The sequence below is a fragment of the Malus sylvestris genome, chromosome 2 (assembly GCF_916048215.2).
Source record: "Malus sylvestris chromosome 2, drMalSylv7.2, whole genome shotgun sequence".
NCBI classification, from domain to species: Eukaryota; Viridiplantae; Streptophyta; class Magnoliopsida; order Rosales; family Rosaceae; genus Malus; species Malus sylvestris.
The window spans coordinates 36316160-36328589 of NC_062261.1; the positions used below are offsets into that span (position 1 = coordinate 36316160).

At 37.5% G+C, this 12430-nt stretch overlaps 1 protein-coding gene across 1 annotated transcript in view; it reads right to left on the reverse strand.

Moving 5' to 3' along the window:
- LOC126589013 (disease resistance protein RUN1-like) overlaps window positions 1-12430 on the reverse strand; it is a 37567-nt gene that overhangs the window by 17977 nt on the left and 7160 nt on the right. The window contains exon 2 of the mRNA XM_050254193.1: window positions 11166-11821. Coding sequence (XP_050110150.1) covers window positions 11166-11821 — 656 coding nt within the window. The remainder of the gene's footprint in view (window positions 1-11165; window positions 11822-12430) is intronic.

The following is a 12430-nucleotide window of genomic DNA, read 5'->3' on the forward strand; positions in this document are numbered from 1 at the left end:
TTTTTCATGAAAACCATGTCTTAGAACTTGAATGTTCTAACTTTGATGCTTATGGATGATTCATACCCATAACACAAATCACAATCTTATTCCCTCCAATTCAATGGATTGTCGAATCGTCACAAGTTCGATTTTCTTGATTTGGACGTTTCTAATAGAAACCACTTTATGTGGGGTACAAGACGTGAATCTCCACTTGACTATCAAGAAGCTGAGAAACCATTGAAGCCAACAATGGCATGGAAGAGCTGAACAAGCCTCCGCCATGATCTTTATTCGAAGACTTATGCTTAAAGCATTACAAATGGAAATACCTCTCGATTGAGAATTCCATGGCTCTTTGGCTCGCTCCTACGGATTGTCTAATCATGAAAGACATTGCCTGAAGCACACCATGATTACGTTCATGAATGAGTACAATTCTGAAGTTTATAAATGTGATCGAATTTTGACTGGAGAATACTTTTCTCGTCCTTCCTTGTTTCTAACTTGCCCCTGAAGCAGCAGTGTAGTTAGCGGAAGTTTACCAAATTCTCGAATCTGATTACTACCACAAATGTGAGAGAAAGGTATGGACCCAGTTCGGCTGGAGTCTACTGATGTGAAATTAAATTAGCACACAAATTAAACCCTCTTATTAACAATTGTAGTAAATATGTAAGTAGGGATCATTCTAGGCCGGGGATTAGGAGGGATTGCTAATCTACTTAAAACTGACTCAGAAACACAAAACTAGGCTTGAAAACACTTAACTAGACTCAAAGAACTTGAAACATACTAAAGAGACTCAAAACATCACAAAATAATCAAATAGACTCAAACTAGACACTAAAGGGTGATTTGGACGAAAATTAATTTTAACTTGACTCAGAACACTTAAAAACACAAGTTTGGATAGATTCTAACTAATTTGACACAACAAAGTAAAGGGGATTGGGTTTTTGAGAAATTTAAAGTAAAAACAAGTAGATTTAAGACTCTAAATTACTTTGAACGAAATTGGTGATTTAAATGGGTGAATGACTAGCTAGAGGGCCATTCTCCACACATGACATATATGCATACGAATCAACTTCCAGTTATTCCTTCAATAAACCATGAATGACAATGCCCCAAATTAATCGTGAGAAGCACAAATTAACTTTCAGATTTTCCTAGATTCATTGAATTTGACTCAGCAACGTAACCAAATTATTCTTATCAAGTTCCCTACATGAACTGCATAATAGAGATACATATCAAAGATCATTAAGTTCTATAAAAATCATAAGCGTTGACAAGGCATTCGTAACTATGAACTGCATGATACTCCTGCCAAGAATTTACTTAGCACAATCATGACTAGTGAATATAAGTTCATAACGATTAGGTGAAATTCCCTTATATCCTAGCATCAAATTCATGTATGCAAACTAAGTATGCATCCTCAATCAACACACACAAATAAGTTATCAATCAAACAGATAAGTAAATTGCATTCACGATTTATGAAATCATAACTGGATGTAATCAATTCATATCACATATATGTTCATGGCTTTGAATTCTCCTCTAGCCAAAACAAGTTTAGTTCCTCATGTTTGCAATTAAACAAAGACAATTAAATTTAAACATTGAAACAAAAGATAGAATACACCTAGAAACTCTTCAACAATCCAATGGTCTTAAATGGCAGGCACGGCTCCAAGGGTATCCTTTCATTTTTCCTTGCAAAATTGCGGCACTAGAGGGATGTATGTATATGAGAGATGTATGGCATGAAATTGTGATGAGAGGTGGATGGCTTCTGAGTGCTGCGGCACTAGGGAGAAAGTAAGGCACGGTTAGGGTGAGTAGGAGAGGAATTAGGACTCCAAATCATCAAGGAATAATGACTCTTCAATTTCAGATTCCAGGGAGGAAAAATATTGGTCTTTGCTGCAGGAAACATTACTTCTAGAAGGCTAGGTGCGGCACAATTTTACGGATAAGAGATAAGGCTTCTAGAAAGGGTTTGTGGCAGGTTTCTAGAAGGAAAAGGATAAGGGGTGCGACACCAATCTAGGACAGGTGATATGGCTTCTAGAACCATGTTTTTAGGTGATCTAATATGAAATTGATTCCCCCTTGCAGCTGGAATTAAGGTAAGATAAGATTAGGATAGGATAAGATAAGATGAGAGGTTAGTTTGGATAAAATAAGGTTGGATAAGGTTTTGGATAACGTTCCTTCCTTTTAGCTGATTCCTTATCTTCTTTGTCTTGAATTTATTTTCTTCATCTCCTTAGCATATTCCTAGCCTTTTGAACTTCAAAAACGTCCATCCACCTTGCTCCATGCATGTGCTATCCATTCTTGGCCCAAAACTGCTTCAAAATGCTCCAAATTGCACTTTCTTTCCAACTTTGTCATTTGGACCTACAAACACACGAAAATAGCTTAAAAAACACTATAATAAGTAGAAACTAGCTATGAAAATGTAAGAAAACAAGCTAACTAAGTCGCATAAATATGCTCCTATAATCTACCGAATTGCTCGACCCATTTCTGTCAAAGCCTACCGAAGGCAGGGATACACCAAATGACATATTCTCTCACAATCCAATTTCAAGTTTGTTTTTACAACATATGGTAGAATCAGGGCCTGCCAAGGTGTGGCATCATGCTCGAAGCATGATCCTTGGTACCTAAGACCTAAAACTTCAAGAATAAGAGAAAATATTCTCGAACCTTATCCCTGCAGAATTTATTTCCGTCTCGATGAAATAGACCATTGGTTATGAACCTGTTTGTGTCCCTACCACTGTTGTTAAAGAGTACCATTTTAGTAGTCAATACGTGAGACTAATTTTGCTCCACCAAACACCGTTGGAATAACAGAATTTTGACATGGATGGCCTTGTTGGCCGAATCCCCTTAGTAAACCATTTACTTTGTGAACATTTTTCCATGCTCTTGGATTCAAGTTTGGTGTATGTTTTACTCATGGATAATCTTATTGATATTGTCTCAAATATGAGTTAATTGAATCATATTTCTTAATACATGTGATTGATTCAATTAAACACGTGATTAGGTAGGAATGTGGGAAAGTTAGTTGTCTGGATTAATGCATACTACGCACACTAACTTTACACCTAAATCACATCTTTAACAACGGCTTCAGGTCTATCCAACTTGATTAAGAGCATTGGCATGCTCCTCGTTGTATGAATGGTACTGAATTACCATTTAAGGGACCTTAAATTCTCCCTGACGTTGAGTTTTTAAGGATATTCGAGATGACAATGAGTATAAATGAACCACTGAAGAAAATAGAGTGAAATATCGTTACACCACCTCCAAAAATGAGCTTGAAGCTTTGATTTGGGGCCAATAGGTTGTCTCCCAACTGGGAACACGCCACATGTGGCAGGCCTGGAGTTGGGTGATTGAGCAATTTACTTGTTTTGGCACGACCATTTGGGACATTTAATTCAAACAATGATGCTACGACGCATCTCCTAACCCGAAGTAAGGATCTTGTGCCTACAAGCATTTTGCCAAGCATGTTCATTAGGGAAATTGATTTTCTATATCAATCCTCACAAAGATACAACACGACTTCTTTTTCATAGTGGATTCAAGGGAATATATGTGGACTAATCCAATCAAAATGCGGACCATATAAATACTTATGGTTTTGGTTGATGAATCGACAAACTGGTCACATGTTTGTCTACACACATTACTGCTAAACCTCTTGGCCGATTAAGGGTTCACCTCCTTACTTATCCCTTAAGGTATAAGAGACTGGATAATGCCGGAGAGTTTATATTGACGGTTTTCGATAAAGTATTGCATATATTTTGGGTTTATAATTGAACATCGAATTCCCATGTTCACCCCAAATAACCTCGCCTACTGATCATAAAGGGCAATTTAAATGGTTGCCTGGATTTTGGTAAACGTAACAAGTTTTCAGTTTCTGCCTAGGCCAATGCAATCTTGCACGCAATTATGTTAGTTTGCCTTGAGGCCCATTGCCACTCAACCTATATGACGTTACAGTTGGTTATTGGGTACGAAACTGACGATTTTCGTATTTACGCATTTGGGTGTGCATTTCATGTGCCAAGTTGCGCCGCCACAACGTACCAATATGTGTCCTCAACGAAGGATGTGAATCTTTGTTGATTATAATTCTCCTTCACACTAGCTCTCTTAGAGCCTTTGCACGCGATCTCTTTACCGCTCATTTGCGGGTTGTCACTTTAATGAGACAGTCTTCCCGCCGTTAGGGGGGAGATAAGAACGTCAACGTTCCTGTAGAACGATGCAAATTTGCATGGATGTTACCCATTATGTCTCATCTCGATCCTCGTACCGCACATGTATGATAAGTAAGTGCGATGAATTCTAGATTTCAAAATGTTGCTGCAGACGCATTCCTCTAATCTAGCTAAAGTGACGAGACCATATACCAGCTGCACACATGCCTGCAAGGATAGACGTACTTCATGGACGTTGAGTCAACATCCCTGGAGGGTGTGCCACCCCTGTTGAACAGTTTGGACGCCCCTGTTGGACAGTCCGGTACACCGGCGGATAGCTAATCAATCTGTCTTGACCTGGAGCACGACAGATCACTAAGTTTGTAGCATTCACTTCCCTGGAAGAGGAAGGCATGGCATAAAAAGGAATCTACACTTGCTCGTTGTCTCAAATCATTTCCATCTCATGAGATTAATCCGGATTTCTCCTGAGATTTAAAAGTTCTTGGTCCAGTATACTAGTTTGGATGAGAAAAAGGAATTGAAATGAGATTATCATCGACGATGTTTTCACTTATATGGTAGCTACCGACATAAATGAAAAGAGACGATATCGAACCATGTTTCGTTGATTAAGTGACAATGTAGAACTTATTGGACAACTAAAGTTACAATCCAGGTCAAATTCCTTACCAAAGTGTGTTTTGGACCTGTCGTTCCTACACTGCCCAAGGTAACCCTATTGTGTTACAAATGGGAAAGGAAGCGTTTTGACATGAATGAAATAGTGCGATATGATGCACACCTTATGACGTAAGGTTTCTCTCAAAACGTCATGTGATTGATAGCAGCATTATGAAATGTGGTTAGTGTTTTCTCCATGGGGATATAGATACGGAGATTTACATGTAAGTTCTCGAAGAATTACATGGACTGTTTTAAATAGTTCCAAAACCACGGAACACCCTCTTAATTTGTTTGAGGCATTCACTTACAATCCAACGGATGTGGTATACCCGTCTAAGTGATTATTTGATCAGTTATGGATGTGAATTATGCCATTGCGTGTTAAACTATGAAATCTTATTCCAAATTGCTAGAGTTACAGTTTATGTCGTTGACACGAATCTCATTAAGACTTCGGAAGAGCTTGAGAAAACTGCCTTGCATCTGAAGATGAAATTTGAGATGAAGGATCTTGGGAAAACTCATTTATGCCTTAACTCGAAGTTGAATCATTATTTTGACTGTATTTTGGTCTATCAGTCGAACTACACCCTGAATGTATTACCTTTGAGTATACATATGATCGTCCATACGTTATATGCAAATAAGACCATTGAAAAGGTTATGGAATCCGAAATTCCATATCTAAAGTTCAACTTTGCGCTTCGTTGTACTTCACTCATTGTATTTAAACAGTACATCTCCTTCGCCGTTGATCTTGGTAAAGATGCAGCACCGCGCCTACACGCAACCACTGAATTGGTATTAAAGACGTACCCTGATGGTACTACGAGGGCAAATCCCAACGCATCTCGAGTGGATCCAACCCTCCTAATCCTCAAAATGATGTTTGCCTTGTTTGTTATGCTAACGTAGGTTACTTATCAAACCCGCACAAGGCAAAGTCCCAAAATGGTTATGTTTTTATTATTAGGGATATCGCAATATCTTGGAGGTCCATGATATGACCTTAGTTGCGAAATCTTTGAATTGTTCCAAGACTCACCTTACTTCAGTACGCCACAAGTGAGACATGGTTAGGAGTTCTTGTTGAGTATATTCGAAGTACTTGCTTTTTTTCATCCATCGTTGAGTCCCAACGACGATCCATGAAGATTATGCCACATGTATCCACCCGACCAAGCCATGATATATCAACGAAGTCAATGCCAAGACATATTGCGTCTACATCTACATCAGCAAAGCATCATGAGATTGAAGTCATGCAAGCCGATCCCAGACAACCTTGCCGATCGCTACACGATGTCACTGCCAAAGTCAACCTTCCAGAAGCTTGTTCGAGGAATTGGTATGCCTAACTATCATATGCAATGCTTGTAGTTCTCATTTGGAAGTTATGTCAAACTCAAGGGGAGTATCCGGAAGTATACTCACTTGATCTTAATGTACTTTTTTTCCCTACGATTAGGAGCATTTTCCCCACTAGGTTTTTGTTACCTAACTAAGTTTTAACGAGGCACCCATCCTAGGCTGATCATACCTTTGAGAGCTCTTTTACTTGCGTCCAAAAGACGTATAGTTTTGACTTAATACAACTTCTCACTTCTCTCCTTAGTCTATGAGTTTTTCTCCCACATTGGGTTTTACTATAGCAAGGTTTTGTGAATTTTACTTTTTATGCATTCTTCAGTTGATCTGAGACTCGCATTTGCTCATTGTGCCGACGACTTCATCAACTATACTTGCTTCATCACTGAAGACCTGATGCGTCATTTACTTGAGTATTTACACACTCAAGGAGGAGTGTTGCAGTCCTATTAGATTAGGAATGTGATTGTGTAAATCCTAGTATATCTTGGAATATCTCTTATATTCCTATTAGGAGTAGATTACCTATTAAATGTTGTAATCCTATAGGGAAAGGTTTTTACCTATCCTCCTACTATAAATAAAGGCACAATGGGGTGGAATAGAACACATCCACAATTACACATCTATCTCATTCTCTCTACCTATTACCGCACCCCTCTCTCTAAGGGCTCCATAATTGTTCAGTAAATTATGCCTACAACAAAAACAACTTTTTTAATAAATTTTTTGCATAAATAATTTTTTAAAATAATCATAAACATGAAATTCTGTAAAATAATTTTAAAGCGTCTTAATAGAACCCCTCCACAGTCTCAAGAGCCAAGTCTCTTTTTTTTTTCTCTTAATTTAATATTTTTTGCCTCAATTTTTATGATGTTTTCACTTTGGTCCTCCCAATTTTTTTGTTCCAAATTGGTCCTTTGTCTTTTTGTTAGACCCAAACTAGTCCTTAAAACTTCTAAATTGTGTCTAATACAATAGAAATGGTAACTTAATACTACGGTTTAGTGATATTCATTTTCACTTGTAAGTGAGAGGTCTTAGGTTCAATTCTTGCCAAAAGTGAATTTGAACCACATTATTGCTAGTCCATTTTAAGGCTAAGCTCATTCCTCTCCATTAATGTAAATGATATCGTTTGTTAAAAAAATAAAAAAACATAAAATAGTAGGTTTCGTTTTAAATATGATAGAATAACACACGAATTATATTTATTTTGAAAGAATATATATAAAAATAAAATAAAAATAAAATCAAACAAACAAACAATAGAATGAGGCTTGTAAACTGAAGTTAAATGTTCACATGTTGGTCAATGTAGATGGGTTACTCTGTTTTGAAAAGTTAACAACTTTGTTTATCACTTTCTTGGTACATATGACCTTATTTTCACGAATAATGTTAGCAAGACTAAATTTTTTAAATTAAATTTACAAACTAAATGATATGATTGTAGATGATTGGATTATTAATTAAGTATCGATTAACATGCTTATTTCTTATTGGTGACATATCATTTGATTTAAAAAATTTGATCTTCTTAGCATTACTCTATTTTCACTTGCTTTGTCAGTTTGGTCACTTTGTTTTGCTTTATTAACATTTTAGTTGAATTTGAAACTTTTTATCTAATTAGCTTCAAATTCAACTAAAAAATGATTCAAAAACTTCTTTGAAACAGCATTTCCAAAATACATCTTTGAGCCAATAAAGCAAACAAATTTCAAGACACAACCCAATCAAATTCAAGATTCCATAAGATCAAATTTCAAAACACACCCAACCAAGTTGATATTCGACCGGAAAAAAAAAAACAAAGATAAAAAAAGAAGACTTAAAAGTTGTGTTTCAATAAACTACCAGCCTGCACCACCGCTCTTGTGAATTAAACAGTTCATGAGAACACAAAATTTATCCTTTTTCCAGATATCTGGTGTGACATACACTCCTGTGCCACAAGGCGAATTCAACTTCTCATAGACTGACCATATGTGCCCTATCTGTTGTTGATTGTTTTGAGTAGTTTGAAGTACCACCTGATTCTAGAGGATGGAGCCCTTCAGGGTCAAACGCAAAGTCCCCCTCCAATGTAATATTTCCTTTTGCTCTTCCTTTGTTCGCTTTAAATGTTGTACCATCAGAGATTTTCTATGACACGGTTTTCACAACACCTGCACATTAATAATGTAAGGCTTTCTTATGATGAAAAATAAACAGTAAAGGAAAAATGACGCTTCTCTATTGTGCATGCAGAATGTTGCGGATCCAATAAGGATTTTGAATTGGAACTATCAAAAGTTTTGTGCAATGAAGGTTGTTTTGGTTTTTATTTTTACCAATTCCAAACTACTCTAATTCACCGGGAGGGAGATTTGAACTTAATGCAATGTGTGTGCACATTGTCTTGGCCAACTAGCCTAACGCACATGTTGTGTGGTGACAACTAAAAACTATATATTGATGTAGACAAGGTTAAGAAGAATGCAAAGATGGAGAAACACACATTCAAGAATACGTGGTGCAAGATATGCAACAAGCTAGTTTTGGATATTTGTGTGCGACTGGAGAGCGCTTGAAGTGAAAAGAGGTTTTGAGTTTTAAGATTTTAGGACAGTTGATTTCTTTCCTCGTTCCCAACCACTTCAGAACTAAGAACTTAACCAAATTAAATAAGCCTAATCTTTGCTTGGCATTAACATTTTATCAAAAAATTTATACTTTCACTTCTTACATCCGAAAGGGAAATATGTAGTATACAGATTATGAGTACCAAAAAAGGACTAATGGCTCAAGTTCATTTTATGTACCTTGTTCTTTCAACACTGGGATCAGACCTTAGTCTTTTGCGGGATTGATTCTCATGGGACGAGTCATCACTGTGTCCTGCCTTCTGACTGCCTTCCTCTTTGCACTCACTGGAATATAGCATAGATTGACAGTCGAGTGCATATTCCTTGATTAATTTTTCCTTTTCCAGATTGATCCCTATTTTCTTCACCCTGAGATGAATATCATCAGTAGTCACTGGTCCTACAAACTGTGCACCAACAATTATCTTGTCTCCTCCTTTCACATTGAGCTTATTGTTTGACAAATATCCTAGCCAAAGATAATTTTCATGGGAAGTTATTACAGCGGCACGCATAGGAGAGATGAGAAATTCAGTGTTCTGGGTACAATTTGCAACACGAATGCAAAGAGAGCCACCAGATTGGGAGTCGTCTGAAGAATAAATTATGCACACAGCCATTGCTTTTAAATCACAGCCAAAACTTTGCGGCACAAATATTTCACCCTGAGGGTCGACAGGTGTAAACCATGATGGAATTTCATTTCCAGGGAGAAAAAGGCCACCATTTCCGCTTGTACTCCATCCCTATACCATGGAGAAAGATAGGTACAAAAAAGGGTGACCAGCATGTACGAGAGAGAGAGAGAGAGAGAGAGAGAGAGAGAGAGAGAGAGAGAGAGAGAGAGAGAGAGAACCTTTAGGATTGCTTCCTTAAAAGCAGCAGTGAGACTGGTGCACCCTTCCATATGAATCCTTGTCATGGACTTTAATGCCTCATCCAAGCCTAGAATTTCAAAGAGTTTGGGGGAGTGATTCAGATGCAATTCTCTCATCTTTGACATATCTGAAAAGTTGGGCATTTTCTCCAATGCAATGCACTCATCTGCTTCCAGGATTTCCAAATTTCTTGGTAAAGCTGGAATTTCCTGAAGGTTGCAACCTTCGAGTGTCAATCTCTCAAGATTTGGGATTTTTGAGAAGTCAGGTAATCTGACCAGGTCAGCGCAGTAACCAAGATTAAGAAACTTCAACTTCTCAAGTGACTGTCATACAAGAGATAATGAATATCAAAATTCAAATAGAAGAGAGAAAGCATACAAAACGTGGAGGAAAGATTTGATATACATTTTGGTTGAGTTCAATACAGTACCACGTTGGAGTCCTCCCAAGCTTCTATGTTGCTATGACTCAGGTCGATATCAACTAGGTTTGTTTGATTAAAATCTCTGGGTATGAACGTCGTAGGAAACTCAGTCAAACACAACCATCTTAAATCTTTGGAGAGGTGTTCACAGTATCCAGTGAACTCTACGCCTTTGAGTTTGAGTAATCTCAGTCCCTGCATCCCTCTAAATGCTTCTGTACTGAAACTAGGCTTGGGACGTTCTGACAAATCTAAAGCGAGTCCCTCAATTTCTTCCCTTCCCTGTTGCAAACAAAAAGCAACTAAAATAAGACGAGAGGTATTTGCGTAGACTTCAACTTCTGCACCACTAGATCAATGACAGAGTTTGCTTAGGGTAATTTTCAGATAAATCAGTAAGTAAAATAAGTTCTTTTGTTCTCTCTGTTTATAGGACCCATACGTAATCAATGCATTGCACATTGTATGATGTGGGATATGCAATTTGATTAGGATTGTACTTACAGATTTGTTTGTCAGTACACGTTTCACATCTTCATGACCCACAATCTGCAACGTTTTCCAAGGATGTTCGGAGATTTTGCACGTACAATTTCTCTGCCAGTGTCTCGAATCAAACCATGCATCATCAAATTGTCTTCTTTACCAACAGTTACAAGGCATTGATCCTGGAGTTCTCCAATTTCTATTTTTGTATCATGGTCATATCGATCCAGTATTTTCATGACACAATCCTTGTTCATTCCAATAAAGAAACACGATATATCAAGAAATATAGACTTCACATCATTATCAGTTAACCCATCATAGCTTATCTTAAGTTTTTTGTAAATTTCCGAACAAGGTCGTGATCTTTTCCATTTACCCAACGCACTTTTCCAATCCCTTGTGCTTCTTCCCAATAGATAAGAACCTAAAAATTCAAGTGCTAGTGGCAAACCTCCACAGTAATCAACAACTTCTCTTGCGAGTTCAAAATACCCTTCCATAGGATAATTAATATTAAAGGCACGCCGACTAAGGAGCTCAAGAGCTTCTTCTTTATTCATTGTTGGCAGATGGCATATTGTATCCGCTTTTAGAATCTCTAGCAAATGTTTATCTCTTGTGGTTATAATAATTCTACTACCTGGGCCAAATGAATCGTGTTTTATAGCTAATGCTTCTAACTGTTTCAGACTATCTACATCATCAACTATGACAAGTACCCTTAGGTTGCCAAGTCTTATTTTTATGTCCTCTGTCCCTTCATCAACTCTACTAACCTTTATGTTTCTCAATCTCAACACATCATAAAGAAGTGTATTTTGCGAATCAACCAGTTTCTCTTCTCTCACATTAGCAAGAAAACTTTTTCCTGCAAACTTATCCTGATATTTGTTGAAAATGTCTTTGGCAACTGTCGTTTTACCCAGTCCGCCCATACCCCAAATTCCAATTATGCGGACATCATCTGATCCTCCATCAGCCAAATATTTACCAATTTCTTGCACCCGAGAATCTATTCCAACTGGGTTTGGGGCTACGGTCAAGTATGTGTTCTTCAGTTTTCTAGCGATCTCGTCAACAATTTGCTGGACAAACCTTCCTTCATACCTGGTAGTAAAATTTCATAAAAAAGGAAAAGACCATATTAGATTTTCTTTAGTTGTGGCTTTTAGAACAAAATTGTAGAAGACAACACTCCAAAAATATGTAAACGAGACAAAGCACTGAGAGATAAAAGTCTCTAATGTGTGCTGCTTGAAAGCAGAAATAGTGGATGAGTGTGAGAAGAGAACAGAAAACACCAATAGATTGTGCAACGGAAATGGAATCAAGTTAGCACTGTAGTGAAAGAGCATAAATCTGAATTTCATGACGACCAAGTGAGTGTTAGAAGAGAACACCACGAGGAGAGTGTGAAAAAGATCAAACCATCACAAAGAAGCGGAGGAAAGCCCTCTCTTGCGAAGGGTGATCAGAACTTGTAACCGAAGCAGTTACGAGTCACAAAGATGAAAACGCAGGGAGGGACTACTTGAAGCAAAGATGATCAATTAAGATTTCCATCAGAGTAGTATAAAATTCTGACTCCCTCTAGATCTTGCTTTTTGATGTATCCAGCAATAGACTAAAACTTAGCTACATGGAGAAAACTAGAAATACACAAGATTTATACTGGTTCGGCAAAACTTTTGTCTACGTCCAGTTGTGATTTCTTTG